General features: G+C 45.2%; 1 protein-coding gene and 1 long non-coding RNA gene across 9 annotated transcripts; both read left to right on the top strand.

The window, feature by feature from the left end:
• Window positions 1-359: 359 nt before the first annotated feature.
• LOC123143659 (uncharacterized) lies at window positions 360-8,626 on the top strand. 8 transcript variants are annotated; one of them, XR_006470974.1, is made up of 12 exons: window positions 360-1,009; window positions 1,314-1,682; window positions 1,839-1,908; window positions 2,011-2,266; window positions 3,324-3,704; window positions 3,832-3,918; window positions 4,319-6,813; window positions 6,936-7,031; window positions 7,135-7,211; window positions 7,335-7,405; window positions 7,494-7,621; window positions 8,261-8,626. It is a non-coding gene; the product is annotated as an uncharacterized lncRNA (long non-coding RNA). The 8 variants fall into 8 exon arrangements; XR_006470970.1 differs by having other exon boundaries at window positions 7,513-7,621; XR_006470976.1 differs by having other exon boundaries at window positions 7,513-7,621; window positions 8,269-8,626.
• A 6,426-nt stretch (window positions 8,627-15,052) lies between these two features.
• Window positions 15,053-19,968, top strand: LOC123143660 (F-box/LRR-repeat protein At3g26922). The gene is made up of 3 exons (XM_044562605.1): window positions 15,053-17,628; window positions 17,752-17,895; window positions 19,321-19,968. Exons 1-3 carry the CDS (start codon window positions 16,609-16,611, stop codon window positions 19,711-19,713), a joined length of 1,557 nt encoding a protein of 518 aa, XP_044418540.1. The 5' UTR covers window positions 15,053-16,608; the 3' UTR covers window positions 19,714-19,968.
• Window positions 19,969-20,654: the final 686 nt, after the last annotated feature.

Below are 20,654 nucleotides of genomic sequence, written 5' to 3' on the forward strand. Positions count from 1 at the left end.
AAAGTTACTCAATAACTAAAATAGGGGCAGCATCTTTTGCAGGAACTCTACCAAATGAGGAAACCAAAACAGCCCAGCACAATGGTTCTGTTTCCCAAAAATGGTTCACCGAAGGTAGGCGTAGGCAATCTCTACTCCTAATGTCTCAGTTGGTAGTCCGCGTTCCGGGTTTTATTTTCGTCCCACCTAATACGGTCTTTTTTGGTACTTCTTTGGTACTTGCTCCCACCTCCCGCTCAGCCGCAAAAAAACCGAAAAAAACCCCGCGATCGAGTCCCGCGGACGCCCAACCTCCCGTCGTAATTGTCTCAGTTTTTTTCCGCTGGTTTTATTTCATCCCACCTTGCACCCCGCTCCCCCTGGTTTTCTGCTCTCCCTCCCGAAACCCCCCCGAGCCGCTCCCGTCTCTCCCATCGCGCAAACAACTCTAGGGTTCCTTGAGCCGCCGCCGCACCGGAGCTCCTCGACCAGCCCCACCTCATGCCGCTCCACCCACCGCTTCTCCCTCCGCCCGCGCCGCTCTCTTCCCCGCCGGCGCTGCTCACCACGAGTTGGGAGGCCCCAGATCGTCTCGAGCAAGTCAGCAGGGCGGTGGCCAGATCCACCACGGCAACATCTCGTCCAGATGGGCCGCGCCGGGAGAGGTAGATCGAGGCGGCGGGCACCGTGTGCGTCTTGTCTCTTGGGACGCCGCTCCGACCGGATCCGGCGAGGAGGCAGCCTCCGTCTGCGGCAACGAGGGCAGCGGCCGGCTGCGCGAGAGGTCGATCTGATTGTGCCTCCATGACGGCATCGTGATGCCCACCGCCGACGGCGCTGCGTCGCGACCAAAGGGGCACCCGGCCACGGCCGGGGACTCACTGCAGTTGAAGCACGCCATCTCGCCACCATGTATGTTGTGTGTTCTTGTGCTGCAGGTCCTTGGGGTTGGGTGTTCTTGTCGCCACCATGTTCATGCAGGCACGAATTGGACTGAGAAATGCTAACAGAGGAGGAGAAGACCATGCAAGTACGTATGTGCCAAAATTGATAGATTTAACTCTAGGTATTGCATTATTTTGCTGCAGTGTAGTAGTACTCTTTAAAGAATTTGTAGGAGATAGCAAAAGGACTAGATGAAGGATCCATTGATTTAAAAACACGTGGAAAGCATTCAGTTTAGTAAATATTGTATACACCCTTCCCCTGAAAAGTTTGACGTTGTTACTTGGGAAAAAGGAAAATGCCCACAGATTACTTTTTAGTTATGCAAAGTTTAAACTTCAGTCATGCTTTATTGGTCGTTTTCCCCAATAAATATCTACCAACTGCAGGTCCTTGGGGTTGGGTGCGGCAACTCGCGGCTCGAAGACAATCTTTTGTGGTGGGGCGTCGCTGCCGGCGGCGGCACCTGCATAGACCGTCTCGCTGGGAACGAAGAGATGCTCCCCTGATTTGGAGCTGTAGAAAGGAGGTGGTTGTAGACACAAAGTGGGGACACACAACTCCCAGACATAATATTCTTTATCTTGGCTCGTTGTTTGGGGATGGACGCATCAATCTGATCGCGCTCTCCTCCATGCCAAACGGATCCTTGGTTCGGAGGTGCGCGGCGCCGACGATGACAACCTTTCTATCGACGCAAGGGCAGCAGGACCTCATGACGCTGTTGATGCCACCACCATGCACAGGGTTGATGCAAGGTGGGACAAGTATGTATACCAGGCAAAGTACTCAATTGGTTTGGCATTTAGCTTTTTGATTCTGTTTTTAGTGAGCTTTTTGATTCAGATAATTTGTTTACCTGATGCCTTCACTCTAGGTAATCTGTCTGTCTGACATTTTGCTTTTTGATTCAGTGCGATCACTAATGGGGAGAACATAAAACTTCAATTGAGGGCACTGTGATTCTCTAGCTACATGTATCATGTAAGTGACGTCTTTCCATGAATCTTCTATTCATTATATAACCTCTCAGGCCCTTAGAAAAGTATCTCTGTTAACTCGATTTCTTTCTGCTGATTCTTATAGAGCTTCTGCAGGAGGGCGTCACCTGCGGCATCACTTGCATCGACCTCTCACCGATCACCGTCCCGAGGATGCACGACAGACTGGCGGAGCAGGGCACCAGTGATTGTTTCACCAATTTGCTCGACTCATTGTTCCCTTCCTCTGTCCACGCAATGTTGCCCATTGTTGCTAAGTTGTTAATTCATCAGGCCCATTATTGCGGCTACATAGTCTGTTCATCTTGCCTGCCTTCTTAGGAGAAACCAATTTACTGAAGGTAACTATTCTTTATTTACATTTTATTTGTTTCTTCCTGCTACTTGTACAATTTGTGTCGGAAATATTCTGACTACTTGCATGAATTTAGACCCTACTTGCACAGTTGCTTGCATTTTGTGTTGAGAAACATCTGCTACTTAAATGTACATAATACTTGCAAGTTTTATTTGTTGACTATGCCATGATAGCTTTAGGCCTTTAGTTGTACAAAACTGCCAAAGTAGGTGACAACCACCTGCAGCTCAATCCTTGTTTAACTCGACAGACAAGCTAAAGTAAATGCGGAGCCAAGATAAATTGTTATAAGCCTTTTACTGACTAGGAACGAGGGGTTGTAGGAAGGAACACTGCACTATGAGTATGCCCTTTGTTAGCTCTTTACCCTTTTCTGTAACACTAGCCTATAGAAGGATGAATGGTGTCAAGCTCCGGGCAACAAGTAGGATTATCTCAGTAGTACAGTCAGCACCACTATCTGAGATTGCACATTTACGACCATGGTGGCACACAGAAAAGGAAGCTTGGTCTGAAACAAATTGCCAAATGCTAGGATCAACATTTCTTTTCTAGAGCATCTCCTTTTCGGGAAAGTTGTTGTCGAGAACTCAGTTGCGTGTTCCTTTATTTTCAAGAAACTCTATATAGACCTTGATAGCTTGAATATAATGTTTTAGTATGGTGTATTTGTAAGGTACAATCCATTCATAATTATTGGTAGTAACATGTGTGTATGTGTATATTTAAACGTACTGTCGCTAGATCAAAATTTGGACATACATAGATAGCTCCAGATGTAGCCTAAATGTTTTTTTACTCCCCATATAATCACTGTTGTGAATCCTTGTGCGGTTGTGCCTAGATATATCTAAATGCATCTGCTGCTATATCTCTCAATACTCAATAGCACGGTTTCATGGCGAATCAGTGCCACTGTTATGTGTGTTGATGTTTGAACCGAACCAGCGATTTGTTAGAACTTATATTGTTTCTTGTATAGGATGTCAGCTTTCCAAATCATAAGAATATTTGCTTTGCTTTGTTTTTTATATTTGCAGGTTGGCAATTCCGAAGTTATTGCCTTTCTACTTCAAACTGAAATAATTCCTCTTTGTCTTTAATATGGAGATGGGCACTGAACTTTAAAAAACAGTATGAACTCAACCCCTTCTGTAAATCAAATATTTCATTTGCGGGGACGACGTGGGGCTCATGTCGAGCACTTCATCTGCAATGGGTGTGGCCTTCTCCGTCTGCCAAACATGCTACAAGTACGAGCACCATGAGGGAACTGCCTGGAGTGCAAGACCCGCCACAAGCTCCTCAAGGGTCAGTCAGCCTCCACCCACGGCCGAAGGCACTTGCAGATGTGAAGAATATCCATGTCCGATTACATCGCCAGGAAGCAAAAACCATGAGAGCCCACACTAATCATCAAGGTAAAAATTGTCCTGTAGACTTTTCTAATATTTCATTTGTATGTTGGTTTGGTAAACTTAGCATGCTGCGAGCTATTTTTAAGAAAGTTTAGTCATACCTGATGCTGCTATGAAAAATACATGTTAGGACTATTTACATGCCTATAATTAGGCCCACCAGTTTGGATGGCAAACAATTGCAGCTGCGAAGAATAGGATATCTTCTCGATCTCAGGTATCAGCCCAACTGATCTTTTGTTTGATTGGGGTTGCGGTTTTGTTGGGCATATAAGTTTGTGCTGGGTATATGATCATATTTTTGCTGGCACTGATGTATGGCCTTCCTTATGGTTATTTTTTATAAAAATAAATTGTGTCAGTTTTGCCGTCGATGATAGTAATAGTATCAAGTTCATATTGTAAAATAACTGATATGAAATACTACCCTCGGTTTAGATCTATTTCATGAAGGTCTCATATTAACACCTATGAGTGGGAGTTTCATAATATAGAGTTACTTATAAGATTGGATACTATTCTTTGATCTGAAAATATCTATTGCCGATAAGAACGTATTTCACATAATAAATTGCTGGTTCATGCTGGAGCTTGAAATGTATTCCTTTTTTCTGTAGGGATTTTTGAAACGAGCAGAAGATTAGTAACTTCTACGACATCAAAGATCTGACCTTTTAGAGTATGCACCATATTGATTTACTTATTGATTTGTTCACACTATATCAGATTTGTCTTGAACGTGATACTTTATTGACTGTACTGGACATGGGAAGTTAACTGTTTTAATTATATAGGATTAGTCTGCACCAATTGCTGCATAAGTTCTCCTTGATACCAATTTACATACTTGTGCTACTAGGCCTTTGGTCAGTTTGCAACTGGTATTTTAGACATGTACGAGTATTCTCATGGTATTTCTATATGTTTTAATTAGTACCAGATGGAATTTGCGAATTAGTCTTACAAAGAGAAGAGAAAAGGAAACATTATTCACGAGTTTGCAGGAATATGGAAACTCAAGGTAGTCTGTTAGCATAAGTAAAAAATGTTTTTCATTTTATTTCTTGGTTCGACCAAATTATATTTTATCCGAACGTATGGATGATCGACACAATGGACGTACGTAGTTTCTGGTTAGCACTACTCGGATAACAATTATGCCTACTAATATCATTTTTGTGCATTGTTTGGTCTTATGCATTTTAGTTAAATACATCCTTTGTGACGAATAATGATTTTTGAGCATACTATCTTCTTTTCATGTGGGGAGATCGCTGATAGAAAAGAAAATTGTGTTTCTGATAGGTTATGCTTATTTCTAAGTGCTTCCAATTTCGAACTACTAGGTATGCAGCCTTAGATGAACAACTACCTCTTTATTTGCTTGAGGATGGTTTGATTGTGCAATTAAGACTACATAATTTCACTTTTCATTTATATTTATTGGTGAGGGCGAGCTGGCAGCGGCATGGCGCGCTGGTGCGCGTGACCGCGGGTTTGGCCAGGGTGCGAGCCGATCTGGCATGTGCGCTGGCGAAGTAAGGCGTAGAGGTGCTCCGGCCGGCTGGGTGCGTTGGTCCGTGGCGGAGGTGCGAGGTGGGCGTGGATCTGGCGCCTAGCATGCGCGAGGGAGGACATATGGGCGTTGTGCGTTTCTTCGCGGCGGGTGGTGTGACTGTGCTGCTCTGCAGATTGATGACGTTGTTCTCCTGGTTTCGTGGATCTGCAGCGGGGTAGCCGGTGGTTGCGGCGCCAGAGAATGCTGGGGCAGCGGCCTCGGGCTGATGGCTGCTATGGTAGGGGCTGCTGCACTGGCTCAGGATGGTGGATTTGGAGCGATGCACTCAGATCTGACCCTGGCAACCGCGTTGTTTCTATGTCGCATGAGTTGCTGCAGCTGGTCGTCGCGTGAGGGCTATGCCGGCTGACGGCAGGGGGGTGCCCTACACAATGTGCTTGGCTCTGATGGTCTGGGTATCGTTGCGTGACCAGATTTGCAAGCAAGCTCACTGATAGGAGATCAGGGACTCGGGCGAAAGCTCCGTGACCTTCTTAGAGGCATAGTCGTAGACATCTTCCTATCCTTTCATGTGCTTGGGTTCTCCGGGTGAGAACCTAAACTCCAGTTTTCTGGAGTGGGTGGCGGCGGCGTTTACGTCGTAACCATCTTCAGAGGCGTTGCCTTGGAGGGCCAGCCTTTGGATGTCGTGTGGGGCTCTTTCGTTTTCAAGGGAGGTGTATGTCGGGGCTGCGGCTCCGGGATCTTCTATTAAGTGTCGAGGCTGCGGCCTCGGGCAGTACTGCGACGACAGCTCCAAGAGGTAGGGATGCTTGTCGGCATGGCTTGGGTGAGCACCTTGAAGTGCGGAAGCAGCAAGGTTGTCAGCTCCGTCAATGCGCCCCAGTCGGGACTGTTGGACGACATGTTGGGGCAGCGGCCCAGGATGTGGTGCAGCGTTCGTGGTCTATGTGCGGTTGGCCTGAGCAGCGTGAGCTGCGGGTAGCTGTATCGTTCGGCGTAGTGCCGGCCAGGTTGTCGCTCATCCAGGTTGCCGACCGGGAAGAGGTGTAGTGCCGGCCAAGACGAGAACAAGGGGAAGCTGCTTGGTTGTCTGTGTTCATCAAAGGTGCTCTCTCTTTTCCATCTTTCTTTTTATTTACTTAATCCTAGATGGGTGACTACTAATTTCCATGTCTACTGGGAGGAAGAAGGTTGGCGGACGTATCTTTGTGACTATGTCATTCACGTGCTTTGTTTCAACTCATAAAGTGGATCCTTTTTAAGCTATATCAAATCATAAGACATAATTTTCAGTTGATTTTTTTCTTCTAATTCCCAGTTTATTGCTTCACATAGACTATTACATATTTATGCTAGCCAATTCGAAGCTTTGTCCCAAGGGCAAGCATACCGTTGAAAAAATAAATACATGTACGACAGATCAGCCAGCAACTTGTTGATCTGTGATTCTTTGAAATTTGATGCTTATAACTGTTTATAAGTCAGTATTGTTCAGAGCCAAAGATAAGTAACAATCTATTTGGTTAAGTTGAACACTTTCAGATCAGGAGTAGTAGAAATTCTTAAGGGCATTGGGATATTGAACTGCAGGTACTAATGCGTGTGTAGTTCATGTCAATCCATCCTATTATTTCATCCTTGTAGGCATACTGCTCATCTCCTTTTAATACTAATTCTCTTAATTCTTTTCTGATTTTTGTGGAGTTGTGCAGATAGCTTCGGCAGGTTTGTTAGGCTAATATAAAGTAGGGACCTTTGCTACATAATGATACAAAGATGATACCGAAGGTTGTTTTGCAACTAGCAAGGTATTTTGTTTACAAGCTGATTGTCAACTTTCTTAGAAAGATACATGGCTGTTGTGTCCTATCAGACAATATTAAACTTTTGCTATGATATTTCCTTATGCAGTTTCAAGGTCACATGGATGCTGACAGCTCTCAGGTGTATGGCCTATTTGTTGCTGGGTATTGTTGCCTTTCTTCCTGGTATGCCAATGTATATTGCTTCAGTTTTCATATTGAGATCGATACAAAATCTAGGCTCCGAAGTGCAGATTGAGAAGAGGTATGCTTATTGTTGCCTTTCTTCGTGATACCACGTTTATACAGCGGAGGATCCTGAGTTGATGCATATATTGGCTCAAAAAGTAACTAGGCTCTGAAGTGCAGATTGACAAGAGGTATGCTTACTGTTGTCTGTGTCAGTCTATCTACTCGATCACCTTCATATCAACAAGTACATTGGAGTTGTTTATCTCAGTGCATCAGAATTGTTTCTTTCATGCAGAGTTTCTGCTGCTATTTGTTAAATCTTAAAGAAACGTCTGTTCCTGAGGTTTACAAGTCCCCTTGTTCAAATATGAAAATGATTTATTTGCAAACTTCAATGCAAAATGGTTAGTCAGTCTCGAACAACTGCATCTATATATACTTTCTAGCTATGCTATTGATGCCACATCCAGATTACACTTTTCTTCTCTTTTTCTTTTCTTGGGAGTAGAAAGGTCTCACTCAAGGATCGAGCAAATGCAGTTCTAATGCTTGTGTCGTCTAATTCAAAGCATGATGACTTTAAATGTTCATGAAATATTTCTCCTCTTAAATATAAAAAACTAATATACATATAAGCATGAAAATTAGATTTACTGGATTTATTGGATTCTATTTGTTGCATAATTTATTGCATATTAGACATAACGATGCCAATCTATTATATACAGTATCTTTGAACTAGGTTAGAAGTTGGCATTTCTATCATGCGAGCTTCAGGGAAGGATTAATCTGATTGTCCTTTGATGTTCTAGAGTTTAGTTTGTTGGTTGCTTCAGTTACGGTGGTGTTATTTGGAATAATAATGTCTTCAGGTGCTTGTAACATCGGTAGAATGGTGGAATTCTAGCAGTCATTAGTTTCAGTTTGTGTATAAGAAATACCATCAACCTATTATTAGTGAGCTTTGTATTGTTTTTCTCCGTGTTTACACCTCTCTTGCTCCAAGCCTGGTGATTCAATTCTAACAGAGGAGCTTGCTACAGCCATCCAGGGGGCCAGGGCGATTAGATGCCCATCACTCACGGCGGCAAGAAGTTCCGTGTCGAGTTGATGAACCAGCACCAGCTGGGAGCCCGGATGAAGAAGGTTGTCCCCGCGGAGAAAAAGGAGAAGTGATGAGATGTTTTTGACAGCTAATGGATGATCTTATCTTACTCTGTGAATTTTTGTTTTGGTCGATTTAGAAACCTTGTTTGATGTCTGAAGATCCCTTTTTGCCCACTGTTCAAACCATCTCTTCATTTTTGTGTAAATGGTAACAATACACTTCAAACAATTAAGTTGTCATCCCAAAAAATATTTTGTAAAAGGATGTACTTATCGCCTCAATAATCCTTAATCGTCAAGTAGATTTCATTTTCATTTAATTATTTTTTAGAATAGCGTAGATAGTTTTCTTAAAAATTACAAATATTTGATATAGTGTATGTTAATTGAGACATGCGTTGCACGTGTTCCTTAATGCATCAATCATTTTCAATTAGGACGGGAGTCTGAAAAATGTTGTAAGGTTATCGCCATTTTTTTTAACTAGAGAAGTCTGAAGATTAGAAGCATGATCTTTTGTTTTTCATGTTGCTCTACCTCTGTAGTGTCAAATCGTAGGAACTTTTATCACATATGCTAATTTATCCTTGATGGCAAATAATCCGAACAAAATATTTGGAAGTAATGGAGGCCTAGCCAGAGTAAGGGGGAAAATTGTGGGAGTGGACGCACATCATGTAGGCGAGACGGCAGAGTTTGTGGTCGTACTGGCCAAGTGGGCATAAACGAGTTTACACTAATTACTTTACATTAATGTTGTTGTTTGCAGACTTGAAAGGAGAAAATATTGGCAAAAAGTCCCTCAAAATTCATAGTGTGGGTGTAGGAGGTTTGGGGATTTTGAGCCGGATGGGCCATTGATGGTTGCGGTTAGCTTGGATAGGAAAGGTAGAGATAGTAAGTGAAGAGGATCAGGAGAACGAAGACGAAGAAGAATAGTGGTTTATAGGCAGAAAAAAAATTAAGAATGTTGCTTAATGTGCATGAGGATCCAAACAATGTAAATTTGACACGATTAAAGTTGACTCATGTCGAGCCTCAGGGTGGTGGTGGAGCGGTCATGGTGGATGGTTGGCTGCGGCCGCCGTGTAGTTGTGGAGCAGGTCCTGGGAGAGGTGGTCGGTGAGCCCGTGCCGGAAGAAAAGTGCCGTCGGTAGGCAAGGTAGGGTGGATGGTGACCATCACACTGTTTTCGAGTGAGCAAGGCGTCCGCCATCGCGTAGGCAAAGAAGTCGAAGCCTGGGTCAAGGTTGGCCACTGTGGTTGGCGTGAAAGTTGACGGACCCGAAGGCCGGTGAGGAAGACATTTTTATTATAATTGCTCAAATATCGTGCGAATGAAACTAAAGACAACATTTCTGATATTGTGCAAGAATTTGTTGAACGCATCAAATAGATATTAATTTGTAACAAATTTTTAGTTCGATCATCGTTCTATATGTATGCATTGTCAAATTGCCTTTTGTTAAGAATTTACAATGTAAGTGAAGTGGACTTAAATTATTACTCGATTATACCTGTGCTATCTTTTTTTTACATGTGAAATATAATATGCATTATGTTTACATAATTTCAGCAAAATATTTCAAAAGCCCGTGGCAACGCACGGGCATTATACTAGTACGCAATAGCACTGGGGATATGGAGCTTGACTGCAATGGGGTGAAGTTTATAGTATTTGTTTCTGCTATGTATCTATGACTTTCTTGATGCATGTATGTATTCAATATGACTATTAATATCGATTATTGTGATCTATTTCTAGTATTTTTTCCCTTTCCTTGCAATTATATTAATTTTGGAGTTCTACCACTTTTTTTATAAAAATAGCAGTTTGATCCTTTTATATTATTCCTTGTATCCATTAAATTATCTCATTAAACTCAATCCATCATAAAAGGGAGATCACTTTTATTTTTATGTTAATTATATGAAAAGCAATAGTAGGAATTTTTTTCTTATGCATGCATTGGAATTCAATATGATTGTTTACCTGAACTATTGAGATCATTTCTATTATTTCTTTTTCTTTGCCTAATGTTCTATTATCTTACATATGTAATTATTATATCACTATATTGTTATTTATATCATCATAATTCTTAGTTTATTATTCTCCAAAGGATAATAGGTAATTTATAAATTATTGTATGGGCGTTCGACTATTTCTCATGAGAACTATGCTACATGTATGAAATAGATATGTTACAAAAGGATTACGAAATGACCGACAAGTTAACCTCTACCCTCAAAGTCGGGCCTTTCTTCTTCCGTTTATCTCCCCGTCGAGCCTGTTCTCAAATGTTCTAAATCCCGTCCTCCTGTGTATATACTTCGTGATGGATTGAGTTTTTACCCCTAGTCAGTGTGGTGTATGGAATACTTAACCATAGCCGAAACCATGAGCAACCTGAACACGAGAACCCGTTTCGACGCACTGGGAGCTTTCCCAGGGCCGTCTCTATAGATTTGAGGCCCCGGTACGAAATGCACATTGGCCTTAAAATTAACAAATTCCAGTAAGCTTAGGGCTAGGTGCTTTTTTTAATTACTAGCTAGGCGCTTATTAACATATAGAAGGATATAAGCTCTGATAGGAAGATGAAAGTCCTCGGGTTGAGAGCAATTTGCGAGCGATGAGAATGTCAGCAATTCGGTGATCGGCACTTGCAGGTCATGCGCTCGCGCTGCTGAAATGTAAGACGATTGTTTGCTAATGTATGATAAGTTGCCATGTGCCCATGTCAAGGTGCAAAGGGCAGATGATTCTAGGAGAACACGAATAGGTCAGCAATGTCATTTTTTCGAAGATGGGATCACTTTTACGAATACAAGTTCGACCAACTCAACAGGATCTGCCACACTCACTTATTGGGATTGTTGGGACTTTCTTTCACTTACTAAATTAACCAAGGTAATTAGAAATTGGGGGCCCTGTTCTGTCGCCCACTTTGCCCGTGCTACTAGATGGCCCAATTGTGCATAAAAAATGGCAAACAAACATTTTGAAGAATGTTGAGTAATTGAGTTAACAAAAAGACCTCTCTCTGTTTTGCTTTTGCAACAAAAAAGAAGAGATGTTCCAGTAATTTGGAATATGTTGCGAACAGAAGTTACTCAATAACTAAAACAGGGGCGGCATCTTTTGCAGGAACTCTACCAAATTAACGAGGAAACCAAAACAGCCCAGCACGTACAATGGTTCTGTTTGCCAAAAATGGTTCACCGAAGGTAGGCGTAGGCAATACGCAATAGCACAGGATATGGAGCTTGACTGCAATGAGGGTGAAGTGGATTAGTATAGGTGAGATTAGACACAAAACATATATTGAACTCTTGGTACTGTTCTTCTAATAACTTTGTGAAGTTGATTTCCTCCACCATTTTCCTTTTTCTTGTACGGAACTTATTGGCCAAAAAGTTGTGGAACCATTCCTTCAACTATATATGACAGATGATGCTTCAATTCAACTATATATATAGTTGCCGCCTTCAATATACTAGTAAGCTTGCACGTGCAACACACGTCTCGACTAATATTTACAACCGTCACCTGTGTATGTAAGAGGATAATCTGATTGTAGTAGTAAAAAATATTTCAAATGTACTGTTGTGTAGTTAAGGTTCACTTTCCACCCAAAAAACTATTTGCACTATTATTTCAAATCTTTAGTAGCCTTCTTATTTCTAGTAATCGTACACATGCAGTGCAAACAAAAAGAAAGTTACAAAGACATATATTTGAACTTTGGGACAATGTGCTACTACAAAAAAAATATCACCTATCAATGGCGTGTCTTAAAAAAATGGTGCGTGACTACACTCCATATCCATATCTTGATGCTTGAGTACACTCCATACTCCATTTGCTCCATATGATAGCTTATCCTCCTCTCCAGAAAGAGCTTTATATGTATCCTTACCTGGTATATCAGCATTTCTCAAAAAAAAAAACTGGTATATCAGCACATACTGTGTCCCTACAAGAAGCTTGTAATTTTTTTGGCAGAACATATAAACCCAGTAGCAATCAAGTCTCATGGGAAAACTGATCACTCAATTAGCGAGAAAGTGCTCACTTAGCAAGTTTACTTAATGCATCATGATTTGTTTCTTGAAACTTCATGCTTAGTGAAAGAAAAGTAAGGCTTGGAGATCTTTCTAAAGTTTAGTATGGAATAACTTTCTCAATTGCATGGCATTTAGTGATTCTGTATAAAGAAAATGGTTACAGGCTTGGAGGTGGGGGGGAGGGACTGAGGGAGGCAGCCGCTTGCGGCGCCGTACATCTTCCTCGGAAGGAGCACATAAATCGCTCCCCTCTTCCCCGACGTGGAGGTGCGCCCGGATCTGATGCTCCTCGTCCGCACGGCCGCCTCCTGCAGGAAGCTCCATTTGGCGCAGCACAGTCTGTGCGAAGGAGCGGCGAACGGTCACGGCGACCCGCGCTCCAGAAGAGGCCGGTGGCGACCACGTACTAGGGGCATCAGCCGAGTGGAGGAGCGATGGCCTGAATGCCGTGTGGAAGCGGCAGATCGGTGGAGCGGCGGGCGGCGACCCTGTGCCTCGCTTGGTAGGAGCGGCCGGCGGCGACTGGGCAGAGGCAAGGTGCGTCGCATTCTCGGCAAGGGCGATTTGATGTGGATGAAGGGATTGGTAGTCGATGGCTGGCTAGATCGGGCAGCGGTTCGGCGGGGCGGGGAGGCGGCGTGCGGCGCGAGAGGAGCAGGAGTAGGAGGGTGGCGTGCGGGCGTGCATGCGTGCGTGCGTGGGGTTATAGCTGGCCAAACGGGCCGGCCTGGCCCGGCACGGCACGGCCCATCCTAATCGTGCCTGGCACGGCCCGGCCTGCCAAGGCACGATTATTATACGGGCCGTGTCGTGCCGGCCCGCGTGCTGCAGCCTGCAGCCCAGGCACGGCCCATATGTTAATCGGGCCGGCCCACCGGCACGCTAGGCCCGCTAATCTGCCTCCTATTTTGCGCACTGGGCGTTTTTTAGCCTATTTTTACCTGTTGGGCCACATTAGGATACATAAAAAATAAAAATAAAAGATAATCGGGCCGTGCCGTGCCGGCCCGCGTGCTCGGCCTTCAGGCCCAGGCACGGCCCGTGGCGTGCCGCGTGCCGGGCCTGCCCGTTTAGCACGTGTCGTGCCGTGCCAGGCCCGTGCCGTGTCGGCCGTGCTACCGGGCCGGCCAAGCTATCCCGGCCCGTTTGGCCACCTATACGTGGGGTTGCGGCAGTTTTTTTTTCTTTTTAACGATGGATGGATTAGCGATGGCTTAATGCGTGGCTTGTAGCGTTAACCACGGGAGGATTATGGACCATTAGATCTTGTACATGAATGGGTTAGATTGTTTGGATCTGCCCCCTCTCTTCCTCCTTTTATAGGGACTAGGACAAACGCCCGTGCGTTGCAACGGGCGAAAAAATATCGTAAAACTTGCTCCGTGTGGTAGTGCGCGTCAATTTTAATATACATTTCTGATAAACATCAGTAATAAGTTTATACTATTATTGCTTTTCGAAATATGAAGTGTGGACGTAAAGAAGTCACCCTAACATCTGATAGAGGAGTAGTGCTGCATAGAATAGTCTAGTAATCAGCTTTGTATTTTATATTTCGGAAAACACAAATATTCCTTTACTTTTAAATAACTAAAAAAAGCATATTTTATTAGAATTGAAACATGTTTTGAAAATGAACTTTTTTTGAACACAAGTTTTTTGTGAAAGAGAATTTTTAAAAATTTGTGATCAATTTTAAATGATTTTTTAAAAAAATTGAACATATTTTGGGAAAGCGTGAAAAACATGAATTTCGAGCAATATTGAAAAGCATGAATTTTTTAACGCAAGAAGAATTTGAAACACTCTTTGTCTTTAAAAAAACACACGCTCGGTGTCTGCAACGAAAAATGGATTGTTGGGTCCATACCATGTAGTATAAAGTTGAGAAAGTCGTAGGGATGTCCTTTGATGGCGCCTCCTTCAGCTTAGTACTATCATCAGGTGAAAGAGGAAATGGTGTAATTGTTTTCAGCAGGATATACAAACTGTGGAATTGTTGTATACTATTCGAGAGTTTAACAACCAATCCAAAAGTTTTTCTTAGAAATTTCAAAAGATTTGCAAAATATTTTTTTGGATGAAAGAGTAGTGGTGCATTGAAGTGGGATTGTTTATGTACAATTATTTTTGTTAATATTCGAAAGCAAACATTTTTTTACTATATTAATTATATTTTTAGAAAATTTTGGTTATTTGATTTGCAAGATTATATTCCGTTCTTTTTCTTTTGCACTATGAACTTAGTCATCATCATCATAAAAAAGCAAGCTTTTCTCTATTCCCCATCACAGGTAAATTTCGGGTGAATTGTAAAAACAAAGCTAAATTTTAAGATGCACCATCGTCACATTCTTTCTACTCTTCACAAGAAATATTATTTCCAATATTTCACTAACTTTATTTATTGTATTTGATGATGTATTCATAAGATGTAGTAAGCTAGAACATTAAACTATGACAGTAATAACAATAAAACAATAACAAGTAAATCGGTGCTCATTTTTCTCAAAAGAAGTAAATCGGTGCTCATATATTTAGAAAGAGAAGAATTGCAATCGATGCTAGCATGCATGGCAAGCTCCAGCAGCTTCTGGTCGGTGCAGCCAATAAAGAAAGCAATCCACACAAAAGAAAAAAAAAACCCGAGACCACTACTCCGTGGACATCGCCATTCCTCCAGCAGCGCTGCTGCTCTTCTTGCTCTTTCTCTTTATCCATCACATCCAGTGCGCCGACAAGCCCACCCCATCAGCGGTGCTCTCCTTCCTCTCATCTCTATCCGTGCTCTAGCCACACACCACCCACGCGCCCTTCTTGCTTCAGTCGACGGCTCCTCGTTCCCCTTTCCCTCCCCTCCTCCACAACTAACCAAGCACCGCCCTCTCACGGTTCACGTTCGTCGGCCGGTTGCAGCGCGGCTCCTGTTGGCCGAGCCTGCGCGCGCGGGGGCTGGCTGGGCCGATGGCTGAGGCGCGGCAGTGGTGGCCTGCTCACGGTCGAGCTCGGCGGCTACTTGACGGGGCCGCGTGCATCTGCCCCGAGGCTCAGGGCTCCGGATCTGCGTGGTCATGTCCACCTCACCCTCCGACAGCGCCTTACTGCGGCGCTTCGGGCCCATATCTCGCCGGTTGGCGCGTAGATGTGCGTGCGCTCGGCTTGAGGTAGCGCAAGGATGATGGGGCGGCTTGGATGGTGGCCCGTGCAGTGTGCGGCTGCCCTGTGAACCCCGAGTTTTCTCTTTCGCGAGAGCATCCATCTATTATGACGGACAAATCTTTGTTCAATTTTTCTGAATCTTCACCTCGTCTCTCAGCAGAACGCAGGCGTCCCACGATGACGACGCAGGGGGGTGCAGCATCTGGTCTAGCATGGCGCGGAGGCCGGCGGCGACGACCTCGTGGCTCTCTCAGCAGAACTCGGGCTGCGGCGCGACGCCAAGCCACGCCAAGCCACGCCTGCACTCTGCTGTCATCTGGACGCATGCCATGATGGTCACGCCCTCAAGCTCCAGCACGAGCCCCGCCTTCAAGCGCCGCGCTGCAGCCCGCGTTCCTCTGCTCTGACCGCACACATCGCGCCGCTGCCCGAGTTCCTCTGCTCTGACCGCACCCGACGCCCGCGCCGGCGACCCCTTCGGCCCTCGCCACGCCGGCGACCACCAAGAACCCCACCACCTCCTCGCCTCCGCTTGCTGCACGTCGCCAGGAGCGCCGCCACCCTCCTAGGAGCCCCGTTGCCGTTCCCCTATGACCCTCGCTCGATTACTTGGCTTCTGCGGCGTGGACTCCGGCGCCAAGCGGCGGTGAGTGGCCGGCGGTGGAGTCTGAGAATGGATAACAGGCAGTACTGCGGGCTGAATTCCAACCACTGCAGGGGCTATTTTGCAAAAATGAAACGTACTCTCAGGAACACACTTTACATAGGACTGCGGGTTGAATTCGAATAAATACAGGGGCTTTTTTGTAAGAACGGCGACGACGGACGACGGGCGAGAGGTGGGTCGGGACGGGAGGAAAGAAAATCGGGAGCGAGGGGTCGTACGAAAGGCTTGACGAACGTAAGAGGGGAAACCGAACACTACGTTTCTTTTAAATAGTAGAAGATATAGATATAACAGCCGCCGCCAGCCTCCTCGGCTCCCACTCCGCTCGCCACTCAGAGAGCCCCCCCAAATCCCCAAACCTCACCGGCTCATCCGCCGCCGTCGACCATGGCCGGGCGGTCGCCGTTCACCAACCTCGACCCCGTGACGGCGGCCGACTTGCAGCGCAGGGGCTTCAACCCGCTCGAGCTGGACCGAGCCACGGAGCAGCTGCTCACGTACGTCTACACCAGCCTCATCCCCGACTTCCCCTTCCTCGCCACCGGGCGGCTCGCCGCCCGCCCCGCCTCCGACGGCGTCGACCGCATCAGCCGCCTCCCGCGCGCGCTCCTGCGCGACATCGTCTCCCGCCTCCCCGTTACGGACGCGGCGCGCACGGCCGTGCTCTCCTCCCGCTGGCGCACGGTCTGGCTCTCCGCGCCGCCCGTCCTGGTCGACGCCTACCTCGGGGAGGACGACTACGCCTGGCCCCCCACGCCGGCCAACTCGCCCGCCATCACCGCCGCCGTCTCCCGCGTCCTCGAGGCGCACCCGGGCCCCTTCCGCCACGTCCACCTCGTCTGCAGCCACATGAACGCGTACCGGGCCCGGCTCGCGCGCTGGCTCCAGCTCCTCGCCGCCAAGGGCGTCCAGGACCTCGTCCTCGTCAACCGCCCCTGGCCGTGCGACGTGCCCCTCCCCGACGCGCTCTTCGCCATCAGCACCCTCGTCCGCCTCCACATCGGCCTCTGGAAGTTGCCGGACACGGCCCGCCTGGGAAGTTACCGGACGTTTCCCCACCTCCGCGAGCTTGGCATCTGCAGCGTCGTAATGGAGGAGGGGGACGTCGACGCCATCGTCGCCAGGAGTCCCGTCCTGGAGGTCCTGAGCATCCAGGGAAGCAGCAAGGGGCTGCGTCTCCGCCTCGTCAGCCAGAGCCTACGGTGCGTGCAGATCTGCGGTTCTGTTGTGGAAGACATTGCCGTGGTGAAGGTCCCATGCCTCGAGCGGCTCATCCTGCATGGATGCCGGGATCTGGCTGGTGGCATGTGTACCAGGATCAGGATTCTTGATGCCCCCAATCTGCGCGTGGTCGGATTCTTGGAGCCAGCAAATCATGTCCTTAAGATCGGAGACACCATCATAAGGGTAAATATGCTCGTCTCCTGTCTGTCTAATTGTGCAGTTAGCAAATAGCATGTCCCACTCCCACTGGTGGAGGTCCATGAGTTCAAAATGTGTCATCTTTGGTCCTAAATTGGTTGGTTTCAGGCTGGGATGAAGGAGAGCACAGCCACAATTCTCACAAGCGTGAAGATCCTCAGCTTAAATGTGCGTTTCGGTATCCGCAGCGAGGCAGAGATGGTGCCCAGGTTCCTCAAATGCTTTCCCAATGTGAAGACACTGCATATCATGGTATTTGCCAATATTAGAACCTACTCTCAGCTATCATGTCTTCTCTGCACATAGATTAGAGTACACAACTAAATTCTGGATTCTGTGTGCTCAGTTCTTTGTGTTGTGACATTTGGTAATAAAATTTTATGGTGGCACGGAGGCACATTGTTTATTACGTCAGTAATTTCATTTTTATTGCTCTGCTTATGCCCAGATTTTTTTTTCTTGAACACGCTGCGTCTAATGTGTGTCTACATTTGCATTTGAGCTGCAGCAAGCTAATAGAATGCCTGCTATAACAATTGTGAGAGGCATGCGTACTTATTTCACGCTGATGAAATATACACATTAATAATATTGCGCATTGCAGTCTACAGTATCTTGGAGGTTTGTGTGGTAGGTATACCATATTACCATATCTATGCTACTATACTAGTTGCATCATTTCAGGAAAGCATCTCTGATAAGGAGTAAGTTCCAAGAACTTGTGATGACTCCCATCAAGTAATTCGTCTTAAGAAACATATCTGGCAAAATGTGCACTTAAGATCCTCCATTATAGACTGAGCTCTGCAGCCACATTTCTTGTTTTTTATTTATGGATGATAATCAAGGGAGGCCGAATAACACATGCTCCCACTAATCAGATCCAGCCTTTAGTTATGCATGAGGATAATTAGAGTTTAATGTTGAGCACTGCCTGTAATTTATGAAACTTATATGCCGACAAGGACACCCTTTGTTCAGGAAAATGTACTTCGAAATACTGTTACCTTTATATTTCTTTCCAAACACCTAGTAACTATGGACCAATGTATCTGATCTAATTCATGGTGCTTACATTCATACTTATTTCCACTAGATGTTACATGGTGTTCTTGCTGCATCTTGCAGCAGACTTTGTTATGTGGAGATGTTTTGTTCTGATTGGTTTGCATAAATTTGTCAAATCAGTTATCACTAGAGGTCTTTATGATCTTTCAATGTTCTTCTGCTGTGAAAAGTGAATCTTGTATGTAGTTATGCAAGAGATTTAAGTAACTAGGACAAGAATAAGGTGACTGTAACATCACTAAATCAGTCATATGACTTTGCATACTTGAACAATTGTAAACGTGACTTGAGCAGTCGCAGCATAAATGCCAAGCCTTGCCATTTATTCTCAACACACGTAGACTATATTGCACAACAAGAATTCTTGGGGTCGCATGTTGATCTGTTTATGTTAATGGTATTTGGTTAGAAAATTTCTTTGTTCCACATTTTATCATTCTGTATATTATGCCATTTCTTCCACATATCAGATCCAGCATTTAGGTATGCCTAGGTATATTGCACAGTATAGGCTTCACCATATATGTTGAGGCTTTCTTCACTCTCCAAATGTGCGCACCCTCCTCAGATGCTTCCCAACTGTTGACCGATTTAATCTATTGTTTGCAGTCTGGAAAATGCAATCAGTCCACTGGTACGCTCAACCTCAAGTTCAAGGAGGTTCCCATTGAAAGTGCCATGTTGGGCATCTCAGAGATGTATTTCCGTGAGTTCCGAGGGGATGAAGGCGAGGTTGCCTTCCTCAAGTCGTTGTTCAAGAGTGCGGATGTGCTGGAGATGGCGGTGATTATGATGGCAAATCCAAGCTTCACGCAGTTTTCACCAGATGACGCACTTTCCAAGGTGAAGAGTGCTTCTGAGCTCAGTAGATCCTCCGGCAAAGTGGTGGTGGTTGTGAGTGGAGGTCCTGAAGGAGGAAGACCGTGGAGTTTCCAGAAAGGAACTGATTTTTCATGCGAGGACCCTTTTTCAGTAGTTGTGGAGAACCTTCGCAAAGCTTAGTGCCTGTGAAGCGGTGGAAGGTGTTTTTATTTTGGCTGTGAACTATGAAGCACGCATTGTATCCGAAACTTCGGTGGTCCTTCTTACATTTAGTGCCTGTGAAGTGGTGGAAGGTGTTTTTTTTGGCTATGAACTATGAAGCACGCATTGTATCCGAAACTTCGGTGGCCCTTCTTACATTGCAAACTTTGTGTTAAACTTGTGGCCTGATTTCTGGTGGCAATCAGAAATGCGATCTACTGATATTTTGTTTCCTGTGTCACCTTGTGTTGTGAGTTTCCCTAGGTTTTATCCTTCAAATGCTTGTTGATTGTTCTGACAAATTAATTATCATGAGAGCACTACATGGTCTTTGACATGCGATGTACTGATCATATGCTATATCTTTGAACTGCATGAACATATTATCTTGACCAACTATGACTCAAAAACACCAAGCCTTTGCCAATATCTGAAAGAGTCGGCCGCATGCAAAGGCTCTTGCAGTTCTCACAAAATATAGTTTAGTTAATTAGTTGACATTAAAAAGGAGAGGTGTTGAATAGACCACCTCTTTTGTCTGCAAAATGTGCACTGCTAACTTTCCTGCCAATTTTGCAATGTGTTTTATATTTCCATTAAAGAAAAAGGAGATGTTATATATAACTTATAAAAGGAAATACTACAAGCTTAGTTTTGTTGCATCAGAACAGATCCAGAGCATGTTGGCACTTTCGGTTGATGGGAGCGTATGCGGAAGATGATGGATCGGTGACTGTTGGAATGATTTTGAGAAGACAGGATGGCTCGGTGGTTTTTGCTGCACATTGGTACATATTATAATTGCAACGAAGGTCTTGAAGCAGAGATACATGCGATAATGATGGACATGACACTCGCTGTGCATCATTCTGAAGGGCCCATTCTCATGCGGTCAGACTCGGCGGTGGCTCGTTCTATCA

The sequence above is a fragment of the Triticum aestivum genome, chromosome 6D, assembly GCF_018294505.1.
Source record: "Triticum aestivum cultivar Chinese Spring chromosome 6D, IWGSC CS RefSeq v2.1, whole genome shotgun sequence".
NCBI classification, from domain to species: domain Eukaryota; kingdom Viridiplantae; phylum Streptophyta; class Magnoliopsida; order Poales; family Poaceae; genus Triticum; species Triticum aestivum.